Source organism: Fundulus heteroclitus, unplaced genomic scaffold (genome assembly GCF_011125445.2).
Source record: "Fundulus heteroclitus isolate FHET01 unplaced genomic scaffold, MU-UCD_Fhet_4.1 scaffold_121, whole genome shotgun sequence".
NCBI lineage: Eukaryota > Metazoa > Chordata > Actinopteri > Cyprinodontiformes > Fundulidae > Fundulus > Fundulus heteroclitus.
This window is the reverse complement of record NW_023396533.1, coordinates 351,541-369,648: the sequence shown is the minus strand read 5'-3', so window position 1 is coordinate 369,648 and position 18,108 is coordinate 351,541. Positions and strand designations below refer to the sequence as shown.

Here is an 18,108-nt window from a genome sequence, read left to right as displayed (position 1 = left end):
GCTTCTACACCCTACACCTCCGTCTGTTGAAAGACTCTGGTCTCATCATCCATCTTCCACACCATTCAATAAAACTCACTCATAAGAACTGACTCTGTGTGTGCGTGCTGTGTCCGGGTTCATCCCAGAAAAATATCTTAACACTAGTTAACTGAATCACCACTTTTTTGTTCTATTTTCTATCTACATTTTATTCCTACTTGCTTGTATTCTGCTTTATTTTGCTATATTTTAATCATGTAAAGCACTTTGGATTGTCTTTGTACTGAATTGTGCTATATAAATAAATTTGCCTTGCCTTGCCTTGCCATGTGTTGTGATAATAATAATATCTGCGGATGTTATCTCAGTTGTCCACACAGCCTCCACGGGATTACCTAGTAGGCAACCAGCCAAGGCAGGAGTGCCTAAACTATTTCCAGGGGCCATTTAAAAAGAATTTCTCTTCAACCTCAATTCAAGAATGGCACAAATTTAGATTGAAACTCAAAACTAGAGGTAGATGGACACAGATTACTTACAACTCAGTTTTCTTGTTCACCAGCCCGTGAGTAATTTCCACTAGACCATTTTGCCTGGTGGGGCGAAAAATCTAAGGGTGGTAACTCAGAAAGACAGGGTACAGCCTGCAAGTTTGCTGCTTAACATATAACAAATACATGGTGCTCCTAGCCATTTGGAGTTTCAAAACACTGTTACATTTACGAGAATGACGAGTGGTGCCATTTTACTTCCCACGCCATGGCTGTAACAGATTTTTTTTTCTATTTGAAAGAAAAGTGTAGAAAGAATGTGGTTGGGTTTTATATATTTTTTATTAACATACGGAGTGAGGAAAGAAATTACATCTGTTTATTATATCACAAACTTATTGTAAACAACAATCATTTCATATATCAAAAGGTAATTGTAGAAAACACTACTTTAATATTTCACAAACTCATTGTAAAAAACACTTATTTCATATATCACAAGCTCATTGTAGAGAAGACTCATATAATATATATTAAAGAAAGATATGAGAAAACATGCATGCACTGGTTTTCAGCATCCCCTCCAGTACTGCGAGGCGGCTAGAAGCTGATCTCTGAATTCAGAGCTTTCTTGAATCACCTGATCAAACACCTTATTGATAGGGTCATACACCTGCTTGACCAGCGTCAATTCGTACAAGTAAGCTTGTGCAACTGCGCTGACTGTGCCGTTGTCTTTATGGATGTTGCGAGCGGCTAGAAACTGTTGAATGGCATCGATGAAACGTGCGTTACAAAGCACAGGCATTACATGATAGTAATTGCTTTCAAACAACCCATCCTCAAGATGCTCCCAACGTTCAGGGTCTCTCAAACTAGGACGGCCCGTGCTACATCCGTTCCACTTATCATGCATGTACTTTTCGATGGCATTGTACAGAAGATGATGCACCACAGTTTTTACAGCTTTGATGAAGCCGAAGCGAATCCACCCGTCGTATTCATCCGCTCCGGTGACAGTCTCTGCTTGGCTGGATGGAAGCTGCGTATCCTCGGGTTGAGAAGGGTCTGGGGAGGCTGGATCTCCTTGGCCGGAGGGAAGTTGCGAGTCCTGGAGCTGTGAGTACTCAGACTGAGAACAGTCCGGGGAGGGTGGAAGATTCAGCACTTGTGAATCTTCCTCCTGGGTCTCTGACAGAGACGGCATGGCTGGAAGCCTGGCTGAAAGTGTGGTTGGAAGCGTGGAATTCTCATCCTGTAAAACAAAGTACTCGGGCCGTATTTGCACACCTCCGGGGGCATTGGCCCGGTCGTCAATACGCCTCTGCAGCGATGTGAGGAGACTCTCGCTGTCGCTTTCGTGAGATGATTCAGGGGTTGGCGAGGGTGAAGGAGGGTGGTACGGTCCCGGAAAGAATTTGTCGCTGTCCGGAGAGCCATGCTGCGGTGATGTTGAAGCGGTAGTTCTTTCAACCGCGTAGTTGTTCATGGTTTCAGATGCTAAAAGTCTGGTCAGTGAAGTTGCATAGAGATCCCGATCGGTCTGCCCGGTTGTTTTTTTTATACTGAGAATGGGTGTGGTGAACGTTGAAGGGGGGGGGGGCGGTATCGGCTGTTGTGAGGAGGGCGGGACTAAAAAGCTAGCACTTTCTTGATCCCCAAAACATCTCTCCAGTTGCGACAGTCGCGAAACAGCGTTGACGTCCGGGCTGCTATCATCTTGTCACAGCATGCGTCAAGCAGAAAAATAAACGGAGTTGTTTTATCTTGAGCCTGTCTCGGAGTTGCGCAGAAAAAACATCGACCGGTAAGCCCCGCCTTTGATTGCCATGTTGGTGAGAAGATCCTATTTGTTGAATCTGTGTCAGTTTCGAATTCCTAGAGTGGGGGAGGGGACCGGAAATGGGGGAGGGGTACGGATTCCAGGAGTGGGACCGGACATGGGGAGGGGGACCGGAAATCAAAGGGGGGGCCGGAAATCAAGGGAGACCGGAAATGATTAGGGTCATTAATCATCCGTCAATTAAAAAGTGGCAGAAGGTATATACTAAGGTCTCTCATCTGGCTTCCCCAGTGATGTTGTTTCCCTTCGTCTTCTTAGGTAAGTTTTTCCTACTCTTGGCCCCGTTTATCCTTAAAGTGTGGCTCACCTCCAAATCAACTTTTTTCTACAAATAGACTATTAAAGGTGCCATGACATCACTGTATGAGCCATGTCATATTGCTGCATATGTAAATTCTCAAAAGAGTTTCATTACAAAAATAATGTCATGTTCTTATATTGTCAGGCCAAATGTCCCTCCTCAGTAAAAGGGTTGGTTGTGGCAATGATATGCAGCTCTGTGAGGCCAAGCTGACGAACGGCTTTAACCAATTACAAAACCATACAAGAACTGCAAAGCCATGGACAATGCAGACTACTATTCCTGTAGCTCTATGCTACTTGTCAAGACTTTGATGCAATCAACCAATTCCATTATATAGGCATTTTTTTACCAATCTGTATAATCTGATTGAACTTGACTTTGTAAAGTGCCTTAAAATAACATGTTTCATGAATTGGCACTATATAAATAAAATTTAATTTAATTATCTCTCTCTCTCTCTCTCTCTATCTCTCTCTCTCTCTCTCTCTCTCTCTCTCTATATATATATATATATATATATATATATATATATATATATATATATATATATATATTAGGGCTGGGAAACGATTAAAATATTTAATCGCGATTAATCGCCCTGATTAATCGCGATTAATCGCATTGTATTTACAAACTCCAAGAATGAATTCAAAAGTAGTGTAAAGAGCACTTTTATTTTAATGTTCTGCTGCCATATGAACAAAAGTGTTGCAACATTTGTAGCACTTATCAGTAACACATATTTAGTGTAAAGCTCAACTTAAACATGTAAAACAAAAAATAGCAATAATAATAAATTAAAGCTTAATGTCACTGACAGGGAATTCTCTTTATGGGGAAAAAATCTACCAAAAACAGGCAATTTCTGAGGTAACAGCAGGGAGCAGCATTACCATTTTATGTTCAATACCAAAGTTTAACTTGGCAGTGGTTACAACTAACTTGTTTCTGTCATATTCGATGCTGGAAGAACTTTAAACTGAAATGCTTGCTAACTCGATATGCTTGTGTTGCTTGCGTTTATTTGACGTTGACACACGGTTTTTTGTTGTTGCTTTCTCGCGTGAATGGCAGGGAAAAACAGGCAAAAACACATGGATACTTTGAAACGCGAAGCGACTTCACCGACGGCGTCTAAGCAGACCCCCCCCGCTCCGCTCCGCACAAAACTTGTTCCGTTCGCCAACTCACCGCCTCGCCTAAGCAGGGAAACACCGCCTTCCGCATGTCGGCTGCTTTGTTTTTTTCCGGCCAGGACCTTTCTTACTCTGAATCCGAGGTTTGGCTGACAGCGAGGTTATTGGCGCATTATCGCCACCTACTGTTCTGATTCAAACGCCTACACCGCAGCAACAGACCTTCACAAAATAAAAGCATGTGAGCAACATGCGTTAATGCGTGTTAAAGAAAATATCGCCGTTAATAGTCTAATGAGTTAACGTGAAATTAACGCGTTAACTTGCCCAGCCCTAATATATATATATATATATATATATATATATATATATATATATATATATATATATACACACACTCTGGCTCCAGAGTGGGGCCCCACTGACTGGGCTTTTGCCCATGGAGCCCGGCTGGGCTCAGCCCGAAGAGGAAACATGGGCCCCCCTTCCAATGGGCTCACCACCTGTTGGAGGGGCCAAAGGGGTCGGGTGCATCGTATAACGGGTGGCCGTAGAGGGCGGGGACCTTGGCGTTCTGATCTTCGGCTGCAGAAGCTTGCTCTTGGGACGTGAAATGTCACCTCTCTGGTGGGGAAGGAGCCTGAGCTAGTGCGCGAGGTTGAGAGATTCCGACTAGAGATAGTCGGGCTCACCTCGATGCATGGCTCTGGCTCTGGAACCAGTCTCCTCGAGAGGGGCTGAACATTCTTCCACTCTGGAGTTTCCCCCGGTGAGAGGCGCCGAGCTGGAGTGGTCATACTTGTTGCCCCCCATCTCGGTGCCTGTACGTTGGCGTTCTCCCCGGTGAACGATAGGGTGGCCTCACTTCGAAGACCTCCTTAGCCAGGGGACTCTGGGTCGGGTTCTCGCATCTCTGGTGCTGAGGTCGCCAAGGTAGTTAAAAAGCTCCTCGGTGGCAAGGCCCCAGGGGTGGATGAGATTCGCCCTGAGTACCTTAAGGTTCTGGATGTTGTGGGGCTGTGTTGGTTAACGCGGCTATGCAGCATCGCGTGGACATCGGGGGCAGTTCCCCTGGATTGGCAGACAGGGGTGGTATCTTGGGGTCTTGTTCACGAATGAAGTAAAGATGGAGCGGAAGATCGACAGGCGGATTGGTGCAGCGTCTGCTGTGAAGCGGGCGCTGTACCGATCCGTTGTGGTGAAGAGAGAGCTGAGCCAAAAGGCGAAGCTCTCGATTTACCAGTCGATCTACATTCATACCCTCATCTATGGTCACGAGCTTTGGGTCGTGACCGAAAGAACGAGATCTCGGATACAAGCGGCCGAAATGAGTTTTCTCCATAGTGTGTCTGGGCTCTCCCTTAGAGATAAGGTAAGGAGCTCAGTCATCCGGAGAGGACTCAGAGTAGAGCCGCTGCTCCCCCACATCGAGAGGAGCCAGTTGAGGTGGCTTGGGCATCTGGTTAGGATGCCTTCTGGACGCCTCCCTGGTGAGGTGTTCCGGGCACGTCCCACCGGGAGGAGGCCCAGGGGAAGACCCAGGACACGCTGGAGGGACTATATCTCCCGGCTGGCCTGGGAACGCCTTGAGATTCCCCCGGAGGAGCTGGCCCAAGTGGCTGGGGAGAGGGACGTCTGGGTCTCCCTACTGAAGCTGCTACCCCCGCAACTCGACCCCGGATAAGCGGAAGAAGATGGATGGATGGATGGATATATATATATATATATATATATATATATATATATATATATATATATATATGTGTGTGTGTGTGTGTGTGTGTGTGTGTGTGTGTTATGCTATGATAATGCCATGATGAATAATTGATCTCAGATTGAATTTTGAGAGTGGAAGAGTTTAACAAAGAAATTTCACTTTGGTTGCAACATGAGACCCTCAAGGCTTGGACGGCCCTTTTTCCCACCAGGGGTCCTGCTGAGACCCCTGCTTACAGATAAAAGTCACAGCACACATCTGACCACTCTTCTCTTCAGACCTTCTCACAGCCTCTCTCGCAGACCACATCTCCAGGACGAAGCTACCAGTCGTCACCTCCTTCCTCCTTTAGACAAAGGAGGAGAAGGCGGCTGGGTGATTCATGAGGCCATATGGCCTCCTCTGCTGGGACATCTGAAGGAATGTAGCTGCGCCAGCCACACTTGATCCAGGGTCTGCTAGACTGGACTGCCTGCTTCAGCAGAGGACCTGACTGAATCCGGATAAACAACACACAAAATACAAAGCTAAGTCTGCTGTTTAACATCATATTCAGATGCAGGAAGAACGATCCTGCATGCCAAAAACAGTTTTGTTGAATTTCTCCTCAGCACACAGGGAAGAGAACCCCAGATTCCGCTGAAAGCCAGCAGCAGAGCCCATGTTGAATGCTCACGAGGGAAGTCTGCTTAAATCGGACTGCAACAGAGTCAGAGAACGTACTCAGACCAGGCCTCCGACCCCGACCACGCTGTGGTTAGCCCACATGCTGCCGCAGAGCTAACGCTAGCCCTCCAACATATTCCTCCTTGAACGCTCCTTCCGTGAATGGCCAAAACTGGACAGAATTGACACGAGAGAAAGGACAGGTTTGGGCAGCAAGCTGAGGGTGAAGTTAAAAGGTTTATTGGAAAATGTTTTATAAACCACGGTGTTTAGAACAAAAGGGCTAACCGGTAGCTCGTGCTAGCCAAACTGCTATTAGCCTTGCTAACATCCGGTTTCGGACATTTCAAAAGGAGTACGTTTTAAAGCATAAAGCGTAACTGTTCTGCTTCGACTTCCTCCGATGGTGTTATGAGCCTTATTCCCGCATCAATATGGTATATTAATGTTGGTAAAGGCAATTTTGATAACTTCATGTTGTGACCTCTTATCCACCGAGATGCTGCAGCAACCCCTAGCACCCGGAGGTAGAATAACATAAACAAAGGCAAGCGATTATGAATTAAATGATTTTATAGGACAAACCGGTCCTCAGAATATTATTTCATAAAAAATTGTTCTGTTTAAATTGGGCTTTGCATTGTAAATAGGTTGAAACCCATGCCAAATGTTTTTTTTTAACTCTATTCCATGCTTTTTGGAATCAGATCTTCAGTGAACAAGGATTCACTGAATTATTCTGATCATGATCAACCACTCTTGTTTTGTCTTTTGTTTGTTTTTGCATGTAAATAGTTTCTTAGCTTAGCTTCTTTTTATCTTCATTTTGCTTAGTAGTTTAGTTAAGTTTCACTAGCCTAGTAGAGAGTATTTATTAATCGAAATATTGTGTCAATTCAGGTAAACAGCATTACATAGTGATGTTCTCTGGATGTTAATTTTATTTTTGTTATTAAATTCTCTAACTTGAAAAGAAGTTGTCACTCCTTTATTCTATGTGTGTGCAGGTTTTGCTGTTAAAAGATCGCTAGTGCTCGAATTCATCCCTTTCAACCATTGTCTTGATATCAGCCTAAGAGATGATCATTACCAGACAAAACTTAAGACAGAGAGTTATTTATGAAACATTAAATAACATTGTATAATAACACAACATATATCATATGGGTGGCCAGATGTGGCACTAAAACTCTTGAGGTGGCACATCCATCCATTCCATCCATTTTCCAAACCGCTTAATCCCTCATGGGGTCGCGGGGGTGCTGGTGCCTATCTCCAGCGTTCACTGGGCGAGAGGCGGGGTTCACCTGGACAGGTCGCCAGTCTGTCGCAGGGCAACACAGAGAGACAAACAGGACAAACAACCTTTCACGCACACACTCACACCTAAGGACAATTTGGAGAAGCCAATCAACCTAACAGTCATGTTTTTGGACTGTGGGAGGAAGCCGGAGTACCCAGAGAGAACCCACGCATGCACAGGGAGAACATGCAAACTTGCAGAAACATGCAGAAAGACCCAGGGGTGTACTCGAACCCAGGACCTTCTTGCTGCAAGGCAACAGCGCTACTGCGCCACTGTGCAGCGCTACCAACTGCGCCACTGTGCAAAGCCATAATTTCAGGATTGTATTCTACATGTGTAATAAAGCTGCCTGTAGAAAACATCAGAAAGACATAAGTAAACATCCGCTGCAGGTCCACCAGGTTCTGTTCTGCAACAGCTTTTTCCCCGTTGTTATTCCATCAGACTGTTGAACTCTAAACAGCAACAGTAAAAGAAGTGCACACGTATACACACACACACACACACACATATATATATATATATATATATATATATATATATATATATATATATATATATATATATATAAGTTGTAAGTCTTTTAGTAGGGGCCATACTTTAATTTACTTAATTGGAAAATCCTCTGAAATCTCCAGAATATAAACACAATGTATCTTGTGTCCCCGCCTCTCACCTAGTGAACGCTGGAGACAGGCACCAGCAACCCCATGAGGGATTCAGCGGGTCAGAAAATGGATGGATGGATGTTGTGTGAAAAATGTCCTACATAACCACAGATTACTTATTGTTAATAAGTAATATTTACTGTGCTACAAAACATCCCACATTTTGCTTCTTTGTTTCAGTTAAATCCTCTGAATGAGTGAATGGTCAGAGTTGTAGTTGCAAAAAATCCATCGCCTCATTTTCTGAAAAGATTCATCTCTACAAAAGGTTTTATGTCAAATTGAAAGAAAATGATTTAAAAATCAATGGTTTGCTTAAAAATTCTGAAAATACTCATGGATGTCCAAGAGTGCTTTATCTACTTACGTGATTTTTTTAAATGCCCATTGAAAAAAGCGTTTGAGAGAAAAAAAAATTAAACTTTGTAAATAAGTCTAAATAGCCTGGATTTTTACCAAACTGAAATCTAAGTTTAGTCTGCATGTGCTTTACAAATAGAGGCCATTGTTGTGGGGATTGAACATTATTTGTGGAAAATACATTGATTTCTCCATTTTCCAAACTTTTAAAATATCAGAGTGTGCAACTTTAAAAAAAACTCAATACATGCAGTGACAGAATTGTTACATCTTATTCAAGGAATACATCCTGAAAATCCAAGACCGTTACACCACAAAATTAAATTTTTGGTAAATTTTTGAAGTTTTCAAGGTGTTTTTCACACTTTTGGAAATAGGCCCCGCCCACTTGTTTTAATCATTACCATATTTATTACTTTAGTTCAGGGCTATGACTAGAAGAGAATAAAGAAGGTTTTGTAAAAATCCGATCAGCCATTCTTGCGTAGTAGATTTCTTGACATCACAGCGCCCCCTAGTGATGGACAATCCTCAAACGCGGGACACGTGCAAAATCTTATTTGGACTATGGGTTAGGAAGGACATGTTAAAATCTGTTATGGTTTTAGAATAATCAGCAATTACATTTAGAGCTAGCTAGCTAACAATCACTTATTTTAGCATTAATTTCCAAAATTCAAAAATCCGCCACGATAACTTTTTTTTTCCATTACACGGATATATATGGAGTTTTGTGCGGATTGCACAAAAAATGTAGATGGAATTTAACAAGAAAGGTTTAACCTTTGTAGCCATGTAGCGCGAAAACTAGCTGGGATCGAAAAGTGTGCCAATTCCCTTTTTGATGCAGAATCATCCAATAAACAAAGTGATATAAAGTTTTTCAGTGTGTGAGCAGTAGTTTGGTGGTTACAATCTGAAACGCATTGTCCTTTGTTATAGTGCCCCCTAGATGTTGAGGGGGCTGAATTTCTGAGTTTGAGTAGCGGTGCACATTCTGTACTTGGATACCTGATTCAATGGAGTCCTTACAATTCCGCATGGGCCGCACAACACGTTTTAGCGGACAATAATAATAGCCAATAATAATACAAACTGGGACTGCAAGCAGTTATTAACGGGTTCCAAGCCCACACACCGCCCCCTTTGAGCATGTTCCTGGACTACAGCGTTCAACACCCTCATCCCACAGCATCTGGTTGAAAAACTGGAACATCTGGGCTTCAGCACACCCCTCATCACTTCCTCACCTCCTGACCACTGTCGGTCCGGGTCTGACAGACCACCTCTGATGTCATCACCCTCAGCACGGGCTCCCCTCAGGGCTGTGTCCGCAGCCCCCCGCTGTTTACTCTGATGACACACGAGTGCACCCCCAGGTTCACCCCCAATGACACAAACTCATCAACAGCTCAGCTGTGGAGGTGGTTAGCAGCACCAAATTCCAATGGGTGCACATCACGGACAACCTCACCTGGTCTGTGAACACCACATCTGGTGAGGAGGGCACAGAAGTGCTTGTACTTCCTGCAGAGGATTAGGAGAGCCCAACTGCCCCCGCCCATCCTCACAACCCTCTACACAAGTACCATAGAGAGCATTCTGACAAGCGGTCTCTCTGTGTGGTGTGGAGGCGGCAGCGCCTCCGACTGGTGGAAAATAAGGAGAGTGGTCGGGACAGCAGAAGGGATCATCGGGGCTCCTCTTCCCTCCATTAAGGACATTTCATCCCAGCACTGCATGTCCCGAGCCCATATCATCGGAGACCCCTCAATCCCCCACCATGAACTGTTCCCCATATATATATATATATATATATATATATATATATATATATATATATATATATATATATATATATATATATATATAATTAATGATCTTCATTTACAGTGACCTTTAAACCATTAATACTGTTACTCCTTTTCATGACAAACCATAATATATGAACTACATGTTTCCCGTAACTTATACCTTTTTATTTTAAGTTCAACCAAGATATTCTCTTCTTGTCCTTGTAGCTTGTAGTGTTAAATAAGACTAAAATAATTTCATTTGAATCAAGGTATGCAGATGTTGATAGATATATCTATCTATCAGTGACGTGTGGTAGGGTTTATAGCTGGTGAAGCACTGACGTCATCAGTCAGATTAACCAAGAGACATGGAAAAAATATTCTTTGTTAAAAAAAATAATAAAACTAAATTATTTGTCATTTGATTGGTAACAGTTTATGAGTTATGATGGATTTCCGCATTTGTAACACATTCAAAAACTATAACCTACATTATGCACATTTCATTACAAAAACAAAACATGAATAATTATCGCTGTCTTACCTCTACTTAGAAATGAAGTCCAGCTGCGCTCTTTCTGAACAAAAATATCGGTCACTTTCCAGTAAAAGTTATTTTTATCTTCTTCAGTTTTAAAAGAGACAACAGCCTGATCCTGAACGTTAAAAAAACGAAGGATATCATCGTCAACTTCAGGAAGAACCCGCCTTGCCAGGCTCCACTTCTCATCAACAGCACAGCTGTGGAGGTGGTCAGCAGCACCAAATTCCTCAGGGTGCCGTCACAGACAACCTCAGCAGGTCTGTGAACACCACGTCACTGGTGAAGAGGGCACAGAAGCCCTGGTACTTCCTGTGGAGGATGAAGAGAACCCACCTGTCGCCGCCCATCCTCACGACCTTCTACAGAAGCATGATAGAGAGCATTGTGACCAGCTGTCTCTCTGTGTGGTGTGGGGGCTGCAGAACCTCTGACTGGAGGAACGTGAGGAGAGTGGAGAGGACAGCAGAAGTGGTCATCGGGGCTCCTCTCCCCTCCATTAAGGACATTTCATCCCAACGCTGCATGTTCATCATCAGAAACCCCTCACAGTCCCACCATGGACTGTTCTCCCTGCTGCCCACTGGGAAAAGGTTCCGCAGCATCCGCTGCAGGTCCACCAGGTTCTGCAACAGCTTTTTCCCCATTGTCATCAGACTGTTGAACTCTAAACAGCTACAGTAAAAGTGCATATGTATACATATATACCATGGGTTAAAGCAAAAAAAAAAAAAATCAGTTTTGACTGAAACATTTTTCAAGTCAGCCCTTATATTCCCGGGTTGTGGACATCATGCCACATCAGTTACCTCACTTGCTTATTGTGCAAAGTCAACATTAACCAAATCTAGTAGGTACAATATCCATTGACCATTCCTGTATCTGTCCGACATTTCAGCTTCAGAGCCTTGGCGTCATCCTGGACAGCCTCCCATCCTCTCCTTTACTTTCCACATCATCACCTGGTTAACTTTCATCTCGGCAGCATCAAGTTCTTCATTCACACTTTTGCCAAACTGGTTCACAGTCCACTCACCACTTGACTTTATAATTTCGGCTCCCTTCCCTCCCTGTCCTCCAAGAAACCTCTATAAACTGCAGCTTCTACAAAGACAGCAGCTTCAACATTACATCATCTACTTCACTCCTGTACATTAACTCCACCGGCTCCCTGTCACATTCAATTAAACCAATCCTATGATCATACAAGGCCAACCACAACCATGGACAATGCAGGACACATAACGACCACTATGATGACGTCATATATTTTAATTTAACACAGATCGCACATTACAATAATCAGTCTGTTTTTCCTATTGTTGCACAGCAATTAATTATCACAACTCATGAGTTTATAAAAAAAGGCATTATTAAACTTTTTTGAAGTCTAATAAAACGGTTATATTTTAGCCCTGTGACTGGCGACCTGTCTAGGATGTAATCTGTGTCCCCGCCTAGGAAAAGCCACCTGCCAGCCCCCCCCCCCCCCCCCCCCCCCAAAACCCCATTACCCTGTTTCCCCATCAGATAGTGCTTGATGTCACACTTGTGCGGAGAAGCGGGTATAGAAAATCCATGGATGGATGGGATGTTAAAGTTTTGAAAAGTTTAATAAAATTGCTCAAAGTTTATCAGAAAAAAACATAACTTGCTTTTTAAGATTATCACTTTAATTAGAAAAATGTTATTAAACTTTGCATAAAGTTAAATATTTCTGTAGGTGATCTTGGCTGCTGTAGCTTGTCTCTCTGGCAGGTGATTTTGGGTTGAATAAAATGAGTCCATAGAACCACGGGAGGCTTTCTCAGCTGGTTCTAGTGCAACTTGGTTCTACAGTGTCACTTCACATCGCGCTCCACTTTGTTAAAAAATAAAAAATATCTTTATAATGTCAGGGTTCTCTGTGTTGTCCTGTTCTACTCTGCTCCACAGGTGGTTCTAGTTGGCTGGGGGGCGTGGCCCACACCTGCGGCTCATTGGAAGCGGCTTCCTCTGGCTTCTTAAGCAGAGCTCTGACAGATGGAAGACGCCAGAGCCTTAAACCAGTTGTGGTACGACGTGGCCTCTGACCAAGCACTTGTAACCTGCTCCGTGAGTTTTTTGTCTCCTGACCTTGACTAATTTTGGCTCTCTTGTTTTTGTCACAGTTTTGTGCATGGTTGCACTCACCTGCCTTGTCGTCTCGTCCGAAGAACCAAACTTCCAGAATCCCTCGCTCAGATCTTGCTCTGGCTCTCCCCTCATACTCCCTTGGTGTTACCAAGTCGGGCTTGAACCCCCCCCCCCTCCGGGATTCTGCTGGTTCCCCTGTACTCCGGTTAATCCATCTGTCACTCTGGTCATCCGAGGCTTGTTACGGGTCCCTCGCCAGCAACATCTGCTGCCTCCCAGCCGCTAGCAACCAAACACTGTCAGAGTTAGGATCACTGAGTTCCCGGCATTACCTCCTCCCGGTTAGGTCCGCCCAGCTACATGGCAAGCGGCGCAGCTTCTGGTATTTCATCTGGTTCATTCCCTAGAGTCATTTCCTCTTTCTCTACGTAGTCTCACCAGCCTCAACGTTCAGACCTCGCCCGTCTAGCTCGCAGCTTTTTCCCTGTTGTCTGCGTTTCTTCTAAATAAACACGTTTAAACCGTTCTTGGCTTTCCGTTCATATCTGCATGTGGGCAAGACATCTGAAAACCATGACACATAAAAGCTTACTGAGAATTGCCTTTCTCTGTCCTCACCCAGTTAGAACCTGTTCTCAAGTCCATATTGTAGCTGCAGTTAATTTTTTTTTTATTTATTGATGTAGTTTCCTTAATCTAAAAAAAAAAAGAAAAGGAAAAAGCGCATCATGCTAAATTACCCTGAGCTAGCGCGTAACTCTTTGAGTTTTAAATAAAACGTAATAGCGAATCACGAGGAGATCCCTGTTTGGCTTATCAGCTAAGTTACTGGCAGCGAGGGAATACACGCTGAAGGGTGACATGGCCATAGGTGGAAATAATTAATTAATCAACTGCAGGAGCAGCGACAGACACACTTACCGATGAAGCTGTTGTCAGCTGTTCATTCTGGTGAACTTTATGACCTGCTGGTTTGCATAAATCCAAAGAAAACTTTGACCACCGCTACTTGGACCAGCCATTCGTCTGGACTGCGGGCTTGTAACCCTGATAATAAATAATGGAAAAATAGACCAAAAACAATAGGGTTCTCTGCTCACAGAGCAGACGAACGGCATAGCCGATCGCCTGCGCTGCTGGCTTGGAACCCTAATAATTTAAAAACAGACGAAAAACAATAGTGTTCTCGGCACACAGTGCAGACGAACGGCTAGAATTTTTTATTGTTAATAATAATAAATAATTTAAAAACAGACAAGCGTTCTCTGCCCACAGTGCAGATGAACGGCACAGCTGTTCGCCTGCGCTGCGGGCTTGGAACCCTAATAAGCCGTGGTGGGGCAGGGAGGCTCCCTGCCGTGCCACTACACAGGAATATACAGTTGGGATCTGCCTTGCAGCAAGAAGGTTCTGGGTTCAAATCCAACCCAGGGTCTTTCTGCATGGAGTTTGTATGGTCTCCCTGTGCATGTGTGGGTTCTCTCTGGGTACTCCGGCTTCCTCCCACAGTCCAAAAACATGACTGTTAGGTTAATTGGCTTCTCGAAATTGTCCTTAGGTGTGAGTGTGTGTGTAAACGGTTGTTTGTCCTGTCTGTCTGTGTTGCTCTGCGACAGACTGGCGAACTGTCCAGGGTGTACCCTGCCTCTCGCCCAGTGAACGCTGGAGATAGGCACCAGCAACCCCTGCGACCCCATGAGGGATTAAGCGGGTCAGAAAATGGATGGATGGATGGATCCAGTTCTTCACTGTGGTACTGCAGTGGAGAACTCGCTGCCAGCATACTCATAACACTGAAATAAAATACTGAAAAGTTACTGTCAGAAGACAGCCTCTGTGTTGTCATGTAACATGGTGGCTTGATCGAAACCTGCACATCTCAAACAGACACTTCAGCCCTGCCTGAATAATGTCACCTGTTCTGCCAGATGGGCCTGCAGTAGAGCTGAGCACAAGTGAAGGAATGACAAGCTTCAGGTGTCCTTTGACACATTGAAAGATTATGGCACATTTGTCAGACCACTTTAAAAACAAAAATTAATATCTAAGAAAGTATTTCATCCCACTGTCACAAGCTATGTGTTCTTTTAACAATATAAACTCCATCTTTAATCATTCAGCTTGGAACATTTACCTGAAATTTGAGAATTGTGTCCTTTTTTGTTGAAAAAATTTATTTAACTAGATCACTCATATCACCTCCTTCATATAACCTTTCCATTTCAACTGCTTGCTCTGCTGTTCTTAACCAGTTTAAGCATTTATCTCAAAATTCTAGATAAGCTTATTGATCAGGTGAAAAAACCTGGTTCCTCCAGTGATCCTATTCCCCTTGCCTTCTTAAAGATGTTTTAATACCATAGTTGTCAATAGCACTATTGCTACAAGTCTGATCCTTCAGGTTTAAAAGTTATGTTAGGCAACCTTTGATTAAAAAACAGGTTTGATCCATACATTTTTCCAACTTAAGGCCAATCTCCAAACTCCCCCTCTTTTCAAAAATACTGGGGAGTTATTTTTTACATAATTGAATTATTTTTTTAGAGCATCTCAGTCTGGCCTATCTGGCTTTATCATCTAAACATTTAACATGAGCTGTCCCTCTGATGTACTAATTCCTGATCCTATTCCTCCTCATCACTCCCAAAGACAATATCAAGATCTTCATTTGTGCTACCTCCAGCTCTGTCTTCTCTCTCTTCCTAAGTGCCACTGTCTCACCACCATCTTGTGCACATTTCCTTTCATTCTTACTGATAGTCCTATCACACAACACAGCTGACACTTTGACACATTTCTTCACCCTTTTCCACATTTACCATTGCTCTGAAAATGATGGCACTACGTACTTAAGATCCTCCACCTTCTTTATTTTTGCTCCCTGTAACTTCACAGCCGCTCTTGGGTCCCTCTCATTCACATGCATGTATTCTGTATAATCTATTGCTATGGCTAAAATTCATATCTTCATAAAAACACTGAGATCATATTATTCTTTCCAAGTAGCCCTTGTAACAACTCAACCACTTAGGGGAGTACATCACTCCTGTGGCTACTCTTCACTGGCTCCTTGTGTGTTACCAAATTTATTGTAAAATTTCTTTAGTTTTTAAATGTATCAATGGCATTGCTACACTTTATCTTTTGGACTTGTTTCACTGATACTCTCCAGCAAGGACCGTAAGGTCAGCTGACCAACTGTTCCAGGATGTTCCAAAGTATAACTACTAAGAGTAGCAATAATTCTGCTTTTGTCTCTTCCTTGTTTAACAAGAAAACAATCTTAAAAAAACACTGGAGCCTGTCTCTGAAACAAATGTAACATACCACCAAGCAAAAATTACAACCTTTCCTCACAAGCAAAGATTGATTGACAGTTGTCTTTACTTCCACATCAAGTAATAAATAATATAGGGCATATGCATCAGTTCCCAAAATCTGGGTCCAAGATTAAGTCCAGTTAGAGCCACCTGTATTCATCCATCGAACTGTGAATATGTTACTGTTTCTCTGAATACATAAGACAAACTCTACCTGTACTCCATACTTTGGAGAGCTGGTATTTTATTTTGCCATTCAGTACTGTTGAAAAGTGGAAAGAAATACTGACTTTATAAACATGTTCAAAGACAGGAGGTGAGAAATTTACCAAGTTTTCCACAGAGGAACCGGACTTTGTAATTGTGACACAGGCCACGAATCTGGTCCTTGTTGAGGCAAACAAAACCATAGTCCTTGCTGATCTTGTAGATGACATCTCCTGTGTGGTTGAAAGGTATCCCATCATGGGTTTGAACCTGAACAAAGAAAAAGCCAACCAATCATTTGAAGTACTATTGCAAATGTGCGTATACTTACAGTCCCACAATGCAATTTGCATGGTTGTATTTTTTCCTTAAAACTTATTTTTGTCCTTATGAGGACACCTATCATTTACATTTTCTATCAGTAGAGGTAGCTTTAGACACGTGGAAAAAAATCCTGCAATTATTCTCTATTATAATGCATTGCTGAATTTGGTCTGTGGCCAATTTTGTAGTTCATAGCAGTGATACTAGCTATAGCAGGGGTTTCCAAACTTTTTTTAGCCGCGCACCCCCTTCCATGTCCCAGCCGGGTTGACGCACCCCCAAGATTTATATATATATATATATATATATATATATATATATGACTCACTGAACCTCCGGTCTTCATCTTCCGCCATCCAGCTCACTTCCTTTAAGTAAAACTCTTAAACTTTAGTCCTGTGTGCGCTTCCTGAGTTCTTCAGTAAACAAACCCTGACACTTATTGGGAAATGATTTTTATTTTATTTTTTAAACTTTATTATTATGTGTATTTGGATTTTGATTTAACTATTTTGAGACCTAATCAACACAGCTTCACGGAAGTTACGGAGTAAGGAGACTATGCGTTTGTGTGTATGAGTGGGTGAAGTGACATGCTGTGTGAGCTGGAGACAGTTTAAGATATCACAGAAATCAGATGGTAATTCGGCTGAGGGGGAGTCACCAAGAAGCAGTACAGAGGGAGAGATGGAGGATGGTTGTGTGACAAAATCTGTGAAATCTGAAATAAATGAGGGACATGGTTTAGGGAGGCGGTAGATGACAGCAGGCAGCAGCAGTGAGTGACCGGGAACCGGGTAATCTGAAGGCAAGATGTTCAAAAGAAGATGCAACCGGGATGGAGATAGGGCGGAGTGAGAGGACGCTGCGATGTATTACAGCAATGCTTCCACCTCCACGTTCCAAATGGGGGTTATCAAAATAAAAGTATCCAGGTGGTGTGGTCTGATTTAGTGCAAGGTAGTCCATGGATTTGAGCCACCTTTTAGTGAGACAGAGTAAGTCCAGTTTATTGTCAGGTATACCCTCATTGAGTAGCAAGCTTTTGTTATTTAGTGACCTTGTATTGAAGACTGCTGTCTTGAGGGGCTTTTGTTGTGAAGTCCATGTGGCAAAAGTGATGAAAGAAAGGAGGGTAGATTGAGTCATGTGACGAGTATGCAGATTACGTATGCAGATGTTGTTGTGCCGGTGTCCAAGGGGGAGAAAGCTGTGTTCAGTCCAGAATAACGGAATGGAGTTTTCAGTGGAGAAGTTGTGGATAAGTTTACGTCCAGAGCCACGGTAGATGTAGGGGTGTCGATCGAGTAGAGAGAGTTGTTTCAGAGTTGT

General features: G+C 43.2%; 1 protein-coding gene across 2 annotated transcripts in view; it reads right to left on the bottom strand.

The window, feature by feature from the left end:
* LOC105920858 (cell migration inducing hyaluronidase 1) overlaps positions 1-18,108 on the bottom strand; it is a 470,202-nt gene that overhangs the window by 239,277 nt on the left and 212,817 nt on the right. For both annotated transcript variants that reach the window (XM_036128814.1, XM_036128815.1), the window contains exon 10: positions 16,575-16,722. In XM_036128814.1, the coding sequence (XP_035984707.1) occupies positions 16,575-16,722 (148 nt within the window). The remainder of the gene's footprint in view (positions 1-16,574; positions 16,723-18,108) is intronic.